Genomic DNA, 19926 nt, shown 5'->3' with positions numbered 1-19926 from the left:
GTAAGTTTGGAGACAGTTATAATAAACCCAGAAGACATTGAATCACACTTGATTTAAAATACTTAAGACATCCAATACACTTTAAGATGAAGACTTACAAAAAAAAGTCTTGAGGATCAGATCAGACAAGAAGATATAACTCACCAACTCCTGCAGTTGTGCAGAAGAGGACTACATTTATTGCTATGGCCTCCAAGGAAAGCTGCCATACTTACTCCCTTCTCTCCCTATATTCTCAGATTTATTAATTTGGTTAATAAAGTCTGACCACACTTTCTATTTAATTTCCAGGGAATAAAGCTATTTCCTCACAGTATTTCTGAATAAGCAACAGGGAAGTACTTTGCAGAAAGAAAATTGATTGTAAAGGCAGAAAAAAATGAATGTAAGCTTGAAAAGAAAGGAACAAAACTTCTATACAACCACATTAGTTTTCAGACTAACTAAATTTTGCTCTGAATTTATCCCTCAAATCTCATGATCAGATACTTACACTGTATTTTTCCAATTTTGTTTTAATTAGATTTTATGATATTTAATTATTAAATTATATAGCTTATTCACATACTGAACAAAGAAGAGAATAAATTTTTTTTTTTTTTTTTGAGGAGACTCTCAAATGGAACTCTACTACCTGGACATACTAAAGGCATGGTGCACCTTAAACTCACAAGTGAAGTAAGCTTGTGGAGATTTACACAATTCACAGGCTGCAGTTATGAAAAACTGGATTAAGTGAAAATTGTAGTAAAAAGGTGGAAACAAGTACTGAAGACTTATAATCTGGGGCAAAGTTTTGAAATGGCTTTACAGACAGAGGCTGGGGGGTGGGGGGGTGGGATAAATAAAACCACATACTCAGATGCATATAATTTTTTGCCTTTAACTGAAGTTTTCTACACACTGTCTGCATTCCGTAGTAATTTAGTGAATACTTTGCCCTCCTGAACTCCAGAATTAATAAAAGAAATTTTGTTTAGACAAGAGCAACAAAAAATTGCTTCCTTGAAGATGTCATGCATTCACAATGTTGAGACCTCACCAAAATCTACTTTCTAGAGAGACAGCAGAGGCATGTAAGTATTTTTATTTACATTGACAGGACACTCACCTGTAATTAAGTTGTGGTTGACCTGCCCTCCTAAAGATCCAAGAAGACGTGCAACTCTAGTCCTTACTGCTTCCAAGGAGGGACTGTCATCCTAAATAATTCAACAGATTTATATTAGTGAAGGAAGAATTACTTCTATATGGAATAACTTGGTTTACATAGTAAATGAAGGTTTTATGGGTTTTATTAACACACAGATGAAGAAGGTAAAATGAAGAACTGCATCAAACAAAAGAACAGGTTTTTGTTCAATAAACAAAAGAGGGCAAGACTGGAAAGCATTTTCATCATATTTTGTGGGCTTTCAATTGTCATTTCTCAAGTAAAGGTTAAAATTTTATCACCACAGATAACAGTCTAAAAAGTGGAAAGAAATCTGAAGTAAAAATTTTCATTTGCTTTAATCTCATAACTTAAAAGTTTAGAACCTGTGTCTATATGTAAGCAGCCAACTAGTTTTCATAAGTAGCCTATATAGAATGTAAAGTTTACTTTTTTAAAGACCACTATGGTGGAAAGAGTTACATACATACACAACACACTAATATATATACATACTAACATATATACACTAGTTTCACGCCTAAGAGAGGTTTATTCCAAGTTAGTTTGCACACTGAAATATAAAGTTACACTTACTTTGAGCAACTTGAGAAGCCACTGGTCAAAATGATACGTATGTTTGACTTTAAGACTATAAACCCATCCACAATTAAAAAAAAAAAAGTTACACATTCACAAAATGGTATTTGCACACTGCACCACTGCTAAGCTAGGAACTGATTTTAGGTGTAGGAGTTAAATTTTTATTTCCATAGTATATCAGTCTAGCAGTGATGCTGACTTACAGGATTTCTTCAGTTCCCTTTCCCTGCTTCACTCCCATTCTCACCCTAGTATATGACATCTTTCAAGCTGTACTGATGTAGCAGCTTGAAGCATGCTGTAGAATGGAATTCATTGATCTGACCTAAGATAGAAATAACCCTCAGGAAACAGGTATGCAGGCAAGAAAGGAAAAGAAACAGTGGGAAGTGATTAACTCACATTTAACTCTAAAAAGAAACAGTGTTCTTACCAATGAAAAAGTCTTTGCTTTTCTTAAACGCTGTATCACAACTTTATTAAACCCCTTTTGGGCTGCTCGAGAAAGTTTCCTTACTTCCCAGTTATTCTGGGATTCAACTGATGGACAAAAAAAATCAGCATATTAATATTAGTTTATTGTACAAGCACCTTATGCATCCACTCACATTTTCTTTAAAAAAACACCCTCGTTTCGCTTGTTTTTAAGATGTTATAACTATTCCTTCATTTAGTATCTTTATTAATGACAAGTCTCTATTAGTGAAAACTAAGCTGATTTAAGAATAAAAAGGACAAATCACAGAGAAGTGGCATATAAAATGGCTACAATGATTGTTCGACAGCAGCAAATAAATCTTAGTTTAAGAAAAAAGCAAATTTTGGGGTGTAAGAGAAGTTACATTGTTCCAACCACAGGAATTGCACAAAATAGACAAAAAGCATGTCACATTGATATCTTTAGGTTTAACTATGAAAAAAGTATTTTCCTCTTCCTCAGGACTATCAACTTTTTGCCTGTATGTACCTGCAGATGTAGAGTTTTTCAAGTAACCGTCAAGAAGAGGTAGCACATCCTTGTAGTAAGGCTGCATTATATGTCTGGGAATGTGAGCTGACCAGTCTTCCAAGGCATCCAGTCCCAGATCAGCCATTGGGGTACAGCTAAGGCCCAGCTTAAATGCATTCTATGTGTCAAATGTAAAATTATTAGTCTTGCATTTTTATTGACTACTATTAAAGGTAAAACCCCCCCCATATTTGAAAGCATTTAGCATATAATACATCTTCCTTCTTAACATCTCACTCAGATCAGTACAGGAGATATATATTATATGGCAACACATGCCCTAACAGAGTCAGCTTAGGGCAAAAGCAAATTCTGACAATGTACTTTTTTATCCAGAAAGTCAAGTAATTTGTATTCTATCTCACTGAAGACAGTAAAAAGCTTAATAGTTATCTTAATTGCTCAACAGGATACTAAGGTTGCCCCAGAATTTTTTCACATGTTTTAGAAAAAAGCATTAGCTGTACATCACTTTGACCCACCTGCAGTGCAGGAATATATGCTTTGATATCAAGCATGACGATGTCAGGTGGTAAAGAAAGTAAAAAATTCAGACAGGACGCCAACAACTCATCCTTATACTGTTTCATTTTTGCTGCAACCTAAAGTTCAGATACACAGATCAACAACAATAATAAACCTTTGAAGATCGTGATTTAGCTATATCAGTATCCACGTAAAACGAACAACTCAAACACAATAGTGGAATTTCATTCACCTGCAGTTACCAGAAAGTACTTAACATACAATTATACATTGATTTTTGAATTTGTACATGAACAGATGACCAATACACCTCTTCTGACGTTAAGTAAAAAACAGACAGAAAAAGATCTTTAACTATGTTGCATAATTCAAAGAGCTGGAATACTTCTATCATAGACGTAAGATTTCTCAGAAGATGTAATTTTGATTGAGTTGTATGTGCTTATATGCAGACTGTGAAAGTTAGCCAACGAAATCACTTACCTCTTTTCCAAACTTTACAAACAGTGCAAAGCAAGATTGCTTTTCTGGGTCTTCAGGGCATTTCCTGAGACTCCTTGGACTGACACCCTACCAAACACAAACCACAACTCAACAGTATTAAAAAAATTTAGTTCACAGTACAAATATGAAACACAAGTTCAACTTTGAATTTATACATCACTGTCCAATATGAAACTGGCATCAGTGAAAACTTGAAATGTACATTTGTTCTCTCAGAGCTTACAAATTAACACGAATACAGTGCACTGAGGGTCAACTTTTTGTAATACACTTATTATTACTCAAATAAGCAAGATACCTATGACTGAAAAATAACTTTTCATCGTCTTAATTTCCTCCTTGTCCACCCATCTAACAAACCATAAAAGAAAAAAAAGATCCCTAACAGTGGATCTCCAGGTGGTAAGAATGCTGGCGGAATAAGGAGAGGGCAATTCACAGCAGCATCTACACCAATGAGTTTCCAAACTTGCTTCGCTTGGTGCCATCACCAGCAGTGGCAGGGACAGTTCTGGGCTCTGTGTTGGGCTACACACATAATGAGCTGAAGCACCGCCACTTTACCACAAATGGTGCCTTCACCAATAAAGCATCGTATTTCCTGTGGAAATCAAGGAGTGGAATACAAGTATATCCCAGAAGTTGAGTAACTAACCCATACATGTCTATGCTGTCTGATTAGATTGTTTCTGATATCCAGGCTATCTTCTGTACTGCTTGCACTGCAAGGGTATTTCCCATCCTTCTGTTCACCAGGCTCAGGACTTCAGAAAGAACAGTACACATGGATGGTATCTCTTCAGAAACTGGGCTTCTAGTCTAAATTTTGACTTTCTAGGTGCTTGTAACTAGAGGCATAGGATGCTATAAACATTTGAAACTGGCTAACAGTTTTAATGAACTATTTTCCATAACACATAAAAGAATATATACAAAAAACTGCACCATCATTAATAAAACATATTACACCTCCGTTGGAAAAAAAGATCTCACCTCAAAGTATTTTATTTTCTTGGCAATTTTCATTGTAACAGAAAGCAGCTTGTAGAATCCACTAATAAGAGGCAGTCTTGTTGAATGTATAATAAGCTCATAACCAAAGGAATATACCCAAGGGTTAAAGTATTCAACATGCTTCTCTGGAAGTATCTCTCTAAGACAGATGTACAGAAAACATACAGGGGAAAAAAACAAACCAAAACAAAACTGAATAATATGTTTCCTTTTTTCTCAGTTTTGAAGTCAGTACAAGAAAGAAGTATTGCTATAACAGAGCAGCTCCAAAGACAGTGAGGGAATAATTACGTGTCTTCTGAGCAAGCATAGGGACATTTTTACTTTGCCTTTTTTTGCAAAGCCAAATGCAAAGCCATTTTTTCCTCATTATATCTCGTTAATAAATTTATACAAACACACATACTTGCATATCACATTTCATTATCGAGACTGCAGTATTGCTAGGGGAAATCAACTAGACCTCCAACTGGCAATAAAAGCTGTACCTTTCACCTAATGCCCAATACTACTCTATGAAGACTATATGTTTGGTCTCTAAAGTATTTAGGATATACGTCAATTACACCCAAGTAATGAAGGGATGACTCGTGTCCTGTACTCTTTAAAAAACCTGAGCTGACGAGCTCGTATGTTTCTACCTATAACCCAGACATCTGAAGTACACTTACTGTCTCCCTACTAATCACCTTGTGCATTTTGAAATATGGTATATTGTCTTACATCAGGAACAGGCATCTTAAATAGATCTCACTTCAGATTTTCTCCAACCACTTTGTAACTTCCCAGTTACCTAAAAACATACTAATACCTGCAGAATTCCACTAGATTTACAAAGGCAATAAAGTCTGTTGGCTTCGTTGGCTGAAGATTTGAAGCAGGATCAGAAGTAGGCCCAACCAAAGTACCGTCAGTTTCATTTTCATCCTGAAAATAGATATTGAAGCAAAAACACTGGATCTGTGACAACACAGAAGGCATTTACACCTTTTTTCCAGATGAACAGTCTGTCTCTTCTTTTTCTAGATGTTACTAGCTATTCTGACACAAAGGACTAATAATTGACCCATCAGTAATTCCAAGACATAATAAGGGATGCTTGCTTCTAAGGAGAAAGCAAGCAGAAAAATGAAAACCACTAGATGCCAGAGTAGCGTGTCTAAGATAACAGTGAAATTCTACCGATTCTGCTGTTTCCATCTCCTAACACCGCAATGCAATATTCAGAAATAAAGTAAAACACTTTGTCTAGTAGGAATGCTATTTCAAGGACACTTTAAGGAGCTATCTAAGCATAATGAAAACAAGCAGGAATGTGATTTTGGTTCTCCTGCAACAGCAGGAATTAATGGACATCAGGTCTCACCTGTTTGTTAACATCCAGCTTCTGAACAGACAGGTCCAATTTCTCAATAATCTTCAAAACAGATTTTATAAGTTCATCATACAGCAAGCGATTCAGGGACTGCAGTGGTGAATTTGCAGTAAGAAAGTTCTCATCTTCAAAACCACATTCCTTTGTAGGAGGAAAAAAAGTTCACATTTCAAAACACCAATGAAAATTATTCTTGAATTTACAAACCAAGAGTTGAATGATCCAGAGAATCCAGCTTTAGATGTTTCTCAGCTATGGAAGCCTAAGTTCATCCCTGTTTAATTAATTTATCAGCCAGAAAATCCATCTAAAACCAGGAAACAGTTGTTCTGCAGTGTGACATCTGGAAAAAGTCTAGGGTTAAAAAAGCAGCAATAAGACTCAGGATTATGTTTCCTTTTATTTCCACATTAACTATGCTTTTACCTTCATTGTGTCACAGTTCAGCAGAGTTCTAAAGAGATACAGATAGTCCTTATACGTTGGTACTTTCCATCTCCGTGTCCCCACCTCTCCATCTTCAGGGGATTCTTCTGATCCAGTAGTTTCTTTTTCATAAAAATCCTGAAAGGACACAGTATTTTTCAGAAACATCACTGTGGTGAGTTGACATTGGCTGAATGCCAAGTACCCACCAAGTATGCTCTATCACTCCCCTCCTCAGCAGGGCAGGGAAAAAATAAGACGGAAAAAACTCGTGGGTCAGGATAAAGGCAGTTTAATAGAGCAAAAGCAAAGGCCATGAGCAGTAAGCAAAGGAAAGCAAAAGATTTATTCTCTGCTTCTCATCAGTGGGTGATGTCCAGCTGCTTCCCAGGAAGTAGGTTTTCAAGACATGTAGCAGTTGCTCCAGAAAACAAACATTGCAATAATGAATCCCCCTTCCCCCCCCTTTCTCCTAGCTTTTATTGCTAAGCAGACATCATATGGTATGGAATATCCCTTTGGTCAGTTTGGGTCAGCTGTCCTGGCTATGACCCCTCTCAAGACCTTGCCCACCGCCAGCCTGCAGGTGATGGGGGAATGTTTGAGAGGCAGCCTTGATGCTGTGCAAGCACTGCTTAGCAGTAACTACAACACTGGTGTGTTATGAACACCCTTCTAGCTAGAAATACATAGAAGCACAGTGCTATGAAGGCTGTTACGGTGAAAACTAACTCCATCTCTGCCAAACCCAATACAACTACATATATAACTACCTGACTTAAGTTAAAACACAATGTAAAATTACTTCTGCAGGTAGAAATGTGAAAATAATAGCTTTCTCACTTTACCAATCTGAAAAGAGCACAAAACAACCAGCTCCTTTCAGAAATCTCTAAAGCTGTTCTCCTTCTAGTGGTCAGTTATTCAAGAAACTCTATAGTTATCCTGCTGCACAGCATTAAAAAGCTTTAAAATCTTCCCTTAACACAAACATTCAAGTCAAACTTCTGAAGTGTCCAGAATCTCTTATCCTGGAAGAAAGCTGGATGACCTTGATTACAACCTACTTTGTTACAGACAATCTGAGCAAACAAGAACTGCAGAGAACAGAAGTCTATTTCCCCAAATTTTTTTCATTCAGTACATGAGCCATATCCTCATTACACTCATTATATGCAGGGTCCAGAGACTAGTAACAAATGAGCCACAATACAGAATAGACAGTACTATTTTGCTTCTTTGGGCCTTCCCCTGTTTACTGGGCTAGATCTTCAAGAACTGGAACATATACTCTAGGAATCTAGATTAAATGTTTAAATAGTTATTTTACCTTTGAAAATGTGATTGGCTTGGAGAAGATTCTGATTAATCCCTGATGCACTGAAACAACAACAACAAAAATTTGCCTGAACAGACTTAAAAAGGCACAGCATCCATATCACTCATTACATTAGCAATGAATTAAATCCATCTTCTATTTTATATATTCTGTCAGGATGAGGGAGAGGCAAAAAGAATATAGACTTTTTTTTAAGGGCAAATACAGCCAAAACCAGAGCTGTAACTTTACGATGTTTCACAGAGAACCAATTCTGAACTTGCTTCTTACTGCTTTTTTCAATACTAGTTTTGACTATTCCTGACTCTGAATGCAATAATGACCAAGGCATTGCCCATAATGCCCATACTGAAAAAAGCAACAACTCCTGATAACTCTGAGACATGGACTTCGCATCTCGATTCCAGCATTGTGCTTGTGTGCACCACATCCCAAATCAAGAACATGAAAAACAATGAAAATGCCACAGCAATAGAGAAAAGCCACCATAAATAACTGAAAGAAAATGAAAATAATTTCTGAAAAATCATTATAATTAAGTGTCAGCATGCTGCAGGCTACTGGAATTGTCAGCTACAAATACTGACACATTCATTATTACATTTGCAGGACTATCTGACTAACTGCATATTTGGAATTTTCATTTTCACTATGTACCAGGTTCCAGAGCATAAAAATTTTACATTTCTAATAGAGATGACATTGACCCTACTTTCTGTGGTATTTTGTAGAGGTAACTGAAAGGGTATCGAACACATTTTTGTAAATTTTTCTCCGAAATCCCTTTCTCCGCATGTTCCTGCTTTGAATGATTGTAAGTCTTGTGTTTAAACAGATTATCACAAAAATATATTCTCCTGCCCTTGATGATGGCCACTCTGTCATCCAAAACAGTTGTTAAATGTATCCCTTAAGTGATTTAACAACAGATATTGAAAAATAACATGAGAACCCTAAAACTCCATTACTAGAGGACAGAAAAAGCTTCCTTTTTGACCCCAAATGTCTATTCCGCATTTTACTCTTGGAACTAGTTAATCAATTTAGGGAAAAAAATAAATCCAACCCCCAAAACCACAACGCCCAAAAAACCCACACCAAAATTAATATCACAGACTCACCCACAGTGCTAATAAAACTCCAGAGAACTGGACCTTTTCCTGAGAGGGCAAGAAATACTTTTATTATAGATCTGCAACAGACTAACTGCATTTTTTCACTGTATTGTGGAAAGCTATTGATCTGCAGCACAACTAGATGTTCAAGAACTGGAGTGTATACTTCAGGAATCTAGAAGAAATAAGACCAAAATACCCATTATGCAAAGACTGTTACTGTGACTCTGTATCAATGTGAAGAACTATGCTAAATTATTTCATCAAAATACTTTGTTACAAGAGTTTACATCATGATCTCCTCTCAGAACAATAAAAGACTTCACAAAATTCACCTTAGACATAAAAAAACAAAAACCAAACCAAACAGACCACGAAAGTTTCCTGGAACATATTGTGGAAAGTATCATAGTTGCTGAATAGATTAATGCTTCAGTGGAACCAGCCTTAAGCTTATTAGAAAAATCTGATTAAACAATATTATATTAAACAATTAGAAAAATTTAATTAAACAGTAATAACACAGTAGTATAATCTGTCTGTCCTTAACAGTCTGAATAGAGAATTTAAGTTAAAATCTATTCTCTGCCCCAACCTTGCTTCCCAGCTCCAGCTGGAGTCCGGAAAGCCCCTAATAAATATCTTTGCCTAAAACAAATAAAAACCTATTCACGTTTGGCTATTATGGTTTTCATTACAATCCACTGTAGCATTTTATTTAGTATACTCAGTGCATTTTCTTTATTCAAATAAAATCCAAAAAAGTATTCTCCTGATATTCTTCCCATCCCCTAGGAGCTACATGCCATCATATTTTAGATAAACAAACACTTTATATCATAGATAAGATCACAGCTACTACTTCCTTCACCTGTAGCTGCATTAAAAAAAAACCTGACTGTAACTTTAAATCACTTACTGTATCTATATGGAATAACACACTTGCAATGGATTGGAGGAAACTTGGTAACTGATACAGATGGTCATCTATTGTTTCTGCTTCTGTGAGGTACATTTGCTTACAACGCTGAAGGAGCTCAACATACATGTTGTCAACATCCTTAGAATGTATAGCTTTACAGGGCTTACAGAAAGAAAATAAAATACTGATTTAGCAACTGTACAGCCAAGCAAACATACACTGTAGCAATAAAACCCGGGTAAGTCTTCAGTGAACCATAATAAGAATAATCTTTTATATTTTTCCAGGAACTCCACACATCTGAAAAAACTAACTTTCAAGTTACTTAAGTATTCTACTTGTTACATCTATGAGAAACATGGTACCTGCAATGAACTAAAGTAAGAGTTCACTGATACAGTGTAATTACTATGAGTACTTGAACTTTCAGTGACACGATTTCAAACTCAGCCTGAAAAGCATGGAGTTTGGCTTTAAATATCTTAAATATGGCATTATGGATGCTAATATTCACCTCTATTTTGACCTAGCTGCATTGAAGTAGAAAGTGGCTTATCCTGGTGTGGTCTGGCCAATTATCATTCACAGGTTACTACTATTTAGCCTTTAACACAGCAGCCCAAATTCTGAACTTTTACTGTGCCGGGATCTGTACAAACAGAGGATAAAGACTACTCCTAAACTAATGAAAAAGCAGAAATCATGCCAAACAGTACTAGGGGGTACGTAGTAATGCTTACAGATTTCTATAGAATGATTTGTAAATCACAGTATTTAGCATGAGCTAGGACAAAAAGCAGTCTTTGTGGAAAAGGAACTAGGAAACAGGTCACAGGCAAGAACTACAGTAGGAAACTGAAAAAGAATGGACTGATCAATGACATTAATGACAGAATATGTTAGGCTGAAAGTTGAATCTAGCCTGTCTAAAAGCATGCTGACAAAATTAAGACTATCCATTTATCATTTGTAGAACTGCAGGCATTACTTTAAAATTATTTCAGTGATGAGACAGTAAAAGGAATACTCTGCTTTGTAACTGCGTCTATCATTGAACCTGTGTTCAGGCTAACGTCACTAATTGAAGTAGCAGGAAGACTCTGCTTCCTTACAGCCTAGTATCTGATGCCTGGCTAAGATTTAGTCTAAACACATCAACAACTATTAGTCTGTCTTAACATATTAAAGATTTATAGGTATTGGAGCATTAAAATCCATTTTTCCTGTTAAAATTTGCAGTATTGTTTTATGTCTCTATTTACATTATACAATTTTAATTAATGTCTTGTGTTTCATAACAGGTATTTTTAACAATGTTGTTTCAATTCAATAATTTGAAATACTTCATTTTTTCTGAAAACAATACCTTTAACTCAATTGCTTTCTATCTTATATCACAGAAGAGGAGACTAGGTTTCAACAAAGCACACTGAAAATTCTACAAAACAAATGTACTCTGCTGAAAAGGCAGCAAAATGGAAAGGATTCAGCCCGTAACCATCTGTTCTATCACATTTCCTAACCTTCTCTAAATAATCTTTGAGATTATTTAACCTAATCTTTGCTTTGCAAGACAAAAAGCCCCAATGTCTAGAATTTTGTTATATAAAAGTTAGGGTACCACTATCAAGCACATAGGTTGTAGATACATAAACACCACCCCTTCTGTATAGAACCTTAACTTTATTGTTACATTCCCATTTTAATTGACTGCTGACAAAAAATGGAAGCTGGTTCTTAATGGTGTTTCCTGACAAACACACCTGCCTTCCACATACATATATAAGCATGGTTTAATTTTCTTTTAATTTGCAGTTGTTTAACCTCCTGGTGTCCTGCAGTCAGCAGTGCATTTTGGCTGTTCTGATAGAGACCCCTGCCCTGTAGGAAATATATCTGAGTTGTTTCCAGAGCAGAGCTAGTCTGGATTCTACCATCTAAATGCAGAGTTAACAAGATATTGTCTGTACCTATTAAGCACATCTTAAGTTGTGTTTTTCCTGGAAAAGCCCCTATTTTTCCACTTTGGAACTAGCAGAAGTACAATCCTTAGTGATGCAAGTGCTCCCACTGAAGTCAGTATGCACTTCAATAAATCTCAAACAAAACATACTTTACAGTATAGCTAATTAAGTTCAACACTTAATCCAGAAACAGGAGCATTCCCTATATAACAAGCTGCATAAAATTGTAAAAATGAATGGTATATGAAACCTAGCTTTAAACCCATTCAGTAAACTCCTTTATCAGAATAAGTTTCCTGCACATACTCCTGCAAAAAGCCCATATCCACGAATGGCAATGGACAACTCTTTGTTGCTTGAATCCATTCTTCTTATGATTCCATAGAACTGCTCCATGAAGAACCGCAACTTGCTCTTATGTAGCTCTGCATCCTTAGCTACCATTAAAGAAATCTGTAAAGCAGATACAGACATTTCAGCATTCCCAGAAATGCAAAAAAAGCCACAAAAAAATTACAGTAAGTCTTAAAAGATACCTAGTTTGGAATATAAAGCACTTCAAACAAAATAATTTCTTAAACAGATTTACTGAACTTCCAAGCACCAAATATTCTCACTATTTCAAGAAATCTGACTTTGCTTTAGCCTCAGAGATCCCAGTGAAGTTACAATACCTGCTTGAGGAATGACTCTAGTGCAGAATGACTGGCTTTCTTCAGCTCCTGATTAGTGTGGCCACACCATTTACAGATTGCTTCAAAGACTGAGACATAGTTGTCCAGGAGCAAGGTACCAAACTGAGCAGCATGCCAGCTGAACAACTGTAAACCAGCTGCAATTTAAAAACAGTTCTCATTAAAACCCAGACTTATGTTCCACTTTCCAAAACCAGACCAGACTAGAAGTTCACGTTAGGACTTCAGGTAGGCACAGCTACCATGACTGGAGGGTATAAAAAGTATTCTTCCATTACAGTATCAGTATCCAAGCACCAAGAACTTGAGCATAAAAACAACCCTCCAAACCCCTCTTTTTTAAATGTATACCATTACAGGAAGCACAGCAGTGTTCTGAAGAAATTTACTTTAACAGTGAAAAAGAAAGGGACTCAGCTGGCTACAAATAATAATTGCACAATTCACAAGGATTTAGTTTCTGTGGTCAGGACATATGCTCAAGTCCCCTTCTCCACTGAACTGTGATGCAGACAAATAATTCAGAATATAGGTAATTTCACAACCCCAAATATAAGCAAAAACTAAATTTCAAGATCCTTAAATTATCTTTTTTGGCAGACTATCTTTAAAGGGGGTTTTACCCTTCACAGTTGCCATGGCCCTAGTACCTAATCCTTGCATTTTTGTAATTTCTGCATAAGCCACTCACATTTCACAGGCCAAATTCTCATTTTCTTCATGAACTTCATTTGTTCCCAACTTTCTCCTTCTTCCAGTGAAAATTCTCCTTCCCTTCCTACTTTTTCCTTTAACCCAATCTACCATACTATTTTCTAAATTACTACATTCCTCTTATTTCTACTCCTACCATGATTCCCTTCTCATACCAGGGTTTTATACTACTCCAGAGGGACAAATGGCATCAAGTGCAATGCTGCTGTTCGTAAAATGATTGGACCTTGTCTAGTTTAACAAAATACATGTTTAACTTTTTAGATTCCAACTTAAAGTACACCAGCTTTGTTCTCCAATCAGCTTAAAAGACTGAAGACTAGAGCCACCTCAAGAGAGCCAGTAGAGAATAAACAACTCCAGACAGAAGACACCACTGTATGTATGGTATCTACCTCACCATAAATTGAAATAAATTACAATCTTACCTAGATGTACTGCGTATCGCTTCTGATCAACCTGTAATATCAGAAAAGGTTTGTCATATGTGATTGATTCTTCATCAGGGATAATTCAATTAACAGTTAACACGTGGTAAGATTTACCTGTGGGTTGATTGCCTTCATTGCAAAATCAAAAATCTCCTTTGCAGTCTGAGGATCTGTGAAACAATCCAATAACTACTATTCCACTATTGACACACAAGAGGTAGAGTAAAGACAAAGAGATTTTTATCCAAAGCTTGATATGAAGAAGCAACACTGGAAAGCCTTCTGTATCTCATTTTAAGAGGCAGAGACTCTTTTTCCCGAAATACTCTTAAACGTGAAACAAACGTACATCTATTGATTTTTCTGAACACCAGTGTTTTAACATACATGTCTCTTCTAAAGGAAACACATCTCTGTATAAAGTGCATTCCAGCTTCAGTGTGGCTCTCAGATGCCCAGCTCTTGGTTATAAAATAGCACTTCAAACATTTATGTACAGAAACACACTGCTGAAGCCAGTCCACACGAAAACAGACTACAAGGACACCACAGCTGGACAGGCCTTGTATTTGCATAAACCATCTACTAGTGGGAGAATTTTCATTCTGGGTTCTAAACAAGAAACGGTGCTGCTTGCTGGCTATGTAATGATTAAAACATATCAAATTGTAACTCTCTTTTACATAGAAAAAGCACATACCTTCGTCCACAGATTTGGTAAAGTTGTACATGAGTGCAACCAGACCCCTCAGACATCCTGCCACAACAGGTAGCTTGGGTGGTCTTGTAGCTGATGTCATCTAAAAGAAGTGGGATTTGAAAAAAAAAAAAAATTATCCTCAAGCTAAGGTAAATTTACACGAAGGTTTCCAGTTCCTAGAAGTGTAGCTAAAATAACATATTCTAATTTAATACAGTTATGTGAGCACACACCTCTACAAACACAAGTCCACAGAAACATCTCCTACTCAGAAGTTTCATATCATTTGGGAAGGGGTTTAACTACAGAAGCATAAGAAATCCTTTGAAAAGCATGAAATATATTCCACCAGGACCAACCACAGCAAAACTTAAATAGCATACATTAATGTCTTAAAAGTGAAGAATACAGGAAAGTTCAGTTTGCGTGCCATCTTTTCCTCACACTAAATTGGTTAATTCACTGTCACTGATGGCCTTGAATTTTTACTTTGAAAGCTTCTCAGAAGCATAGAACACAGACTTTAACAGTCCTTAAAGAAGCATTTGTGATTGTTCAGTTAGATCCCTACAAGCTGTACTAGTTACAATAGTATTCCAACATACAGTACTACACATATCAGACAAAAAAAAAAAAAAAATCAAAGTAATGCAAGAGAAATTCCATTAATACCTGTGTTTTAAGCTCTCCCAAATAAGCTCGAAATAGTTTTTCAGAGTTGTTAATCATGTCACTAGGCTGGACCTCCCCCAGAACTCCCAAAAGCTCATAAATCTTCTCCAACACTAGAAAGTAATTTAATATTATTAAATATTAATTACTGAAATAATTACTTTGACATTTCCATTGCAATTCCTAGGTAACTTGCAAACGTGAGAAAACCATCACTGACGGTTTACTTTTAATCGGTGATTAGCAAGTGGGAAAGATGGCTCTTTATGATGTACACACATACATATGTATATATAGCTACATAATACCCTGTGAGATACACCCTCTTCTCACATTAATAAGTTAAACACATTTACTCTTTTTAAACGTTGCTTAGAAAACTGATTAATAAAGGCCATATCCACTGAGGAAGCATTTACCACTAATCCAAGTTTGCTGCTGGCCTCAAGGTTATACTGGGTCTTTCAAGTAACATCACGGTTAAAGCCAACAGCTTGAGTTCAGACTAAAGGGTTCTAAGCAGACACAGCAATTTGTGAGGGCTAGACCTGTCAAGCCAAGATTTCAACTGTAACTAGCCAAGAGGAATAAACTAGAGCTCATGTTAATATGCTTAACATCATAAAAAAATATAATTAGGCAAGACAGGAGCTGATGAGCTCACATTAGGGGCAACCAATGCAGGAACTATAATACTAAAACTGCAGCTCTATCGACAAAACTGGGCAGGGTTGAAATAAGGTTACAAAGAGCTTTAGCAACTGAGCTGGAGTTTACATAAACTTTGACAGTGACAGGCAGCCTCTGCTTTTCATAAGGACACCCACTGGAGGGACCAGGACTACTCTTAAGGCTCAAAGTTATAGGGGTACACGTGTGTATAGTTATGAAACAGGTGTAAGAGTAACTTCAAAGGTTCACCACGTTAGCACCAAACCTGAGGGGGGAAAAAAAAAAAAATCTAAGATCTTAGCAAAGTTAAGTTGGTTAACAATAAGAAAGCTGGAATTACTTTCAGGATGTAGGCATCCAGGGACTAATAATAACAGATTACACAAATACTCTTTTATGTCAGGAATCCTAAACTAGACCTATGGTTAAATTCAGTATAAAATGCCACCACTAAAGGAATTATATGGTTTCTACCACATCTTAGCTCACACATATATACAGGTCTCCTAAGAAGTGGCTAACTGCATGATCATGATCAGAAAACCTGAACAAACATTACTAGCTCTAAAACATGACAGCTACCATTTTTAAACACATTTGCCATGGGAATAACAATTATACATTTCCATGGGGTATAATCCAGCAAAAACTTAGTGTAAATAAAACAAACAACATTGACAGAAATACTAAAAGCCCACCTGTATCAGAAACTCTACTTCTTGTGGCAAGTTCCCCATAAAATTTATTAAATATTTCCCCAACTTTCATTTCTTCCATTAGATAGGAACGTCGTAAACTTTGGAGCAACTAAGACAGATTTAAAAAAACCCAAGAATTTTGGAAAATCATTAATACCACTGCCACAGTCCTACTCGGTCTAAATAAAAACACAGTTCATACGTGTAACTTCAGCTCACTTATGCTATTCAGTGAAAGAGATTTAAGGTGACAGTCCAGGAAATCTACTTTAACAACATACTACCATCTTATATATGTATGAATACAAAGTTTGTAAGTTTTAATTTATACTTACTTCTTGTATTTAACTTATATTATGAATACTATATCTAGATCATCATACACACATAATTTTTTTATATATATATATAAACCCCACAAAAGCACAGCCTTAGCAAGTCTGCATTAGCCTTTATCATATTGTACTTCTCTCTCTGCTGCTATAAAGCCAATCCAATTTACAGAACTGACCCAGATAAACCCAGAAGGGAGTTTTGTTTCTCGTGAACAAAATCAAGTAGGAGCAAAAACATTTACAAAACAAGAGTCTAATGCATTATAAGGAAGCACATCATGAAATTATTGTCTCACACAGTAATAAAACTTTTTAAAAAAGCTGTCCTCCTCTTCCACATACTGTGTCTAATATATTATAATATATCAATACATAATATTTTAAAGTAAGGATACAATTGAACCGCAAAATTTCTCCTTAAAGAACCCTAATAAGCTAGAGGGAAGAAGAGCTGCAACTACCCCAAAACAATCGTGTCTTGCTCTAGCAGATGAAGGAGTAACATGTTCACAACTAAGCAATCTACTGAAGGACTACTGAAGACAACTTGTTGTTAAGACATATGTTTTACTAACATGTAAATATTATTACTATTCTCTTGCTACTGCACACTATAGATTTTCTACATGATATGGCACAACTATAATAGTACGTCTTTTCTACTTTTTCTAGAAACGAGAGATTTATAAAATGCATTTTACCTTAATCAGAAGTTCCAGAGCTGGGATTTTACATTTTGCTGCTCTGTCTTTTGTATAAACACTAATACAAGTTTGCTAGATAGGAAAGAAAATTGAGATTATAATACTTGTAAGTAGAGAAGGGAATTTTAAGATAACAATGCATTCATCGACCTTTTTAAAGTATCTGTTCCTAAGAAGTTTAAGGTCTCAAAAAAAAAAAAAGACTAAAACAATATTGAGTCTTGAAAGTGGCTTCACTGACAACACTGCAGCACTGTGACATAATTAGAAATCTCAGCCCAGTAGAGTTTCTAGAGTAAAAGGCACACATAGCATATTTTCTGCCTCTGTACTATCATTCCTTACAATATATAGCTACTAATTTCAGATCAGAAAGGACAGTGGTGCAGCCAAGCATTTCTATGCAAAGCAGTATCATCCAGCAATCAAGGAACCTCATTTTTAGAGGTACCGCAGTTTCCACCAATTTCTGTATATACTGCAAAGGTAACAACTCCGCAAAAGAAATTATTAAAATCAGTATTTAAAATTCACCACCACCTACAGAAACATTTAAAATATTAAACTATTAATTTAGACCGTGCAGATTATGTTATCTTATTTTCAATACCAGTAACTTTTCAAAATCAGGGCCTATTATGTCCTTACAACGAGAAGTTAATAAAATTAAGTGTATAATTGAAGAAACAATACCACTTCTCTGTTGTATGAATTATACTTTGTATCAATCAAGTTATTTCAGCTCTAACAAAAACACTACAGATGGGTAAGGCAGACTGGGAGAGGTGAGGGATAGTTACCAATCTGTTATGGTATGAGACCTGTGAGAATAGTTTCAACCATTCAGCAAAGACCTTCAGGAAATAATTTTCCTTTACCCACCTTAATATTACAGGCATAAGGATGAACTTTGTCTCCAACTTTCTCCATAAAGACACAAAGAAACTTTAATGCTTCTTCCCTGCAATCTCGAAACTAAAAAGTTAAAAAAATGTAATTTAGTTTTAACATGTATAATATAACATGCTCCCCATACAGCACTATCTCAAAATTTCTTTAAAAATTAAAGTTTACCAGTTTACCTCCTCAATGCTGAGGGATCTGTGTATAAAGACGAGTAAGCCATGCTCTGGGGAAAACACCAGGGACAGGTGCAACGCTGCGGGGAAGGAAACAAACCATCAGGCGGTTGGTTTCTTCTCGAGAGCAGGCAGGGCTGGACACCACTCAGCCCAGATGCCTTAACGCCTCAGACAGGGGCGATGCTTGTCACCAGAAAAGCCACGACTTAACGTGGGTGCTTCTGACCTCCCCGTGGACTCGGGCCCATGCGCCTCTGACCTCGCACCGGGGCCTGCCCCTGCCCAGGACCGAGGGAAAGCCAGCCTGAGGACAGGGCGGCAGAGAAGGGCAGGCACCAACGCAAATAGTTATCTGGGGCAAGAGACGGTCCCTCGCCAGAAATCAACCTTTTCTGCCATGCCAGGAGCCCTCAAGCGCCGTGTTGAGTGGGGGAGTCAGGGAGGGCGGAGCCGCCCCTCGTGTGCGTCCCCCTGCCATTAACGAGCCCTGCCCACGCCGAGCAGTTGCTGTCTTAAAGCAACCAGCAATCTAACAGCCGCATCTGAGCCCCTGGGTCCCCCCCCAGCCGCCACCTCCCCTCAGCCGGGCCCAGGGCCGCACCCTGCACGCTGCTGGCCAGGCTGGTGAGGCAGGTCTCCCCCAGGCTGCGGAGCAGGCTGTAGCCGTGCAGGGCGGCGCTGGCGGCATCGCCGGGCTGCAGGCAGCGGTGCAGCTGGTGCAGGGACTCCTGAACACCCGCCATGCTGCCCCGCGCCGGCTGCGGAACGGCGCGAAGGGGGAGCGGGCGGGAAGGACCCGCCCCCGGCCGGGTCCAACACAGCCAGCCAGCGGGGGGCAGACGCGGTGCCATCAGGACTGGCGAACTTGGAGGCGGAAGAAACGCCGGGAGACCTCATCCAGAGCATTCCAAGCAGAGGGAGGCGGCACGATCGCCTAGCGGGCAGTGGTAGGGAAGAGGGCTTGGGGGCATCTTTGTGTCCGTCGGCACAGGATCGGCTCAGTACAACAACATAGAGTAGTAGTTCCCTCCACCCCCCTCTGCGGAGAATGGGCTGCTCCGGCCCCCCACGCCTCCCCGTCTGACTCACTCACTAGTTTTGCCGCGAAATTCGGTGCGGTGCGGGTGGTTCCATTCTGGCCTAGGGGGGTGTGTGCGGTGCCGTTGTTGAGGACAGCCTCGGTCTCATAGCAGAAGGAGTTCCCTGCAGTATATTCCTGTCGCTGCTGTAGCAGATCGAGCAGGGCGCGACCCTCATCTTGGGGTGCCGGAGGGTTCACCTCCTTCCTGCTTTCCTTCTCTATCCCGCATCCC

General features: G+C 37.7%; 1 protein-coding gene across 1 annotated transcript in view; it reads right to left on the bottom strand.

Moving 5' to 3' along the window:
• PRKDC (protein kinase, DNA-activated, catalytic subunit) overlaps nucleotides 1–19365 on the bottom strand; it is an 86428-nt gene extending 67063 nt beyond the window's left edge. The window contains exons 1-23 of the mRNA XM_074898990.1: nucleotides 19215–19365; nucleotides 18614–18690; nucleotides 18414–18506; nucleotides 17529–17603; nucleotides 16493–16601; nucleotides 15123–15235; nucleotides 14451–14550; nucleotides 13865–13920; nucleotides 13748–13778; nucleotides 12585–12742; nucleotides 12217–12363; nucleotides 9944–10108; nucleotides 9031–9199; nucleotides 7901–7950; nucleotides 6571–6708; nucleotides 6136–6285; nucleotides 5581–5696; nucleotides 4749–4908; nucleotides 3735–3821; nucleotides 3248–3367; nucleotides 2724–2883; nucleotides 2190–2296; nucleotides 1112–1202 (exon numbers count right to left, since the gene is read on the bottom strand). Coding sequence (XP_074755091.1) covers nucleotides 1112–1202; nucleotides 2190–2296; nucleotides 2724–2883; nucleotides 3248–3367; nucleotides 3735–3821; nucleotides 4749–4908; nucleotides 5581–5696; nucleotides 6136–6285; nucleotides 6571–6708; nucleotides 7901–7950; nucleotides 9031–9199; nucleotides 9944–10108; nucleotides 12217–12363; nucleotides 12585–12742; nucleotides 13748–13778; nucleotides 13865–13920; nucleotides 14451–14550; nucleotides 15123–15235; nucleotides 16493–16601; nucleotides 17529–17603; nucleotides 18414–18506; nucleotides 18614–18690; nucleotides 19215–19356 — 2614 coding nt within the window. The 5' untranslated portion in view covers nucleotides 19357–19365. The remainder of the gene's footprint in view (nucleotides 1–1111; nucleotides 1203–2189; nucleotides 2297–2723; nucleotides 2884–3247; nucleotides 3368–3734; nucleotides 3822–4748; nucleotides 4909–5580; nucleotides 5697–6135; nucleotides 6286–6570; nucleotides 6709–7900; nucleotides 7951–9030; nucleotides 9200–9943; nucleotides 10109–12216; nucleotides 12364–12584; nucleotides 12743–13747; nucleotides 13779–13864; nucleotides 13921–14450; nucleotides 14551–15122; nucleotides 15236–16492; nucleotides 16602–17528; nucleotides 17604–18413; nucleotides 18507–18613; nucleotides 18691–19214) is intronic.
• Nucleotides 19366–19926: the final 561 nt, after the last annotated feature.

The sequence above is a fragment of the Athene noctua genome, chromosome 2, assembly GCF_965140245.1.
Source record: "Athene noctua chromosome 2, bAthNoc1.hap1.1, whole genome shotgun sequence".
Lineage (NCBI taxonomy): Eukaryota > Metazoa > Chordata > Aves > Strigiformes > Strigidae > Athene > Athene noctua.
The sequence above is the reverse complement of the archived record's forward strand: the minus strand, read 5'-3'. Positions and strand labels throughout refer to the sequence as shown.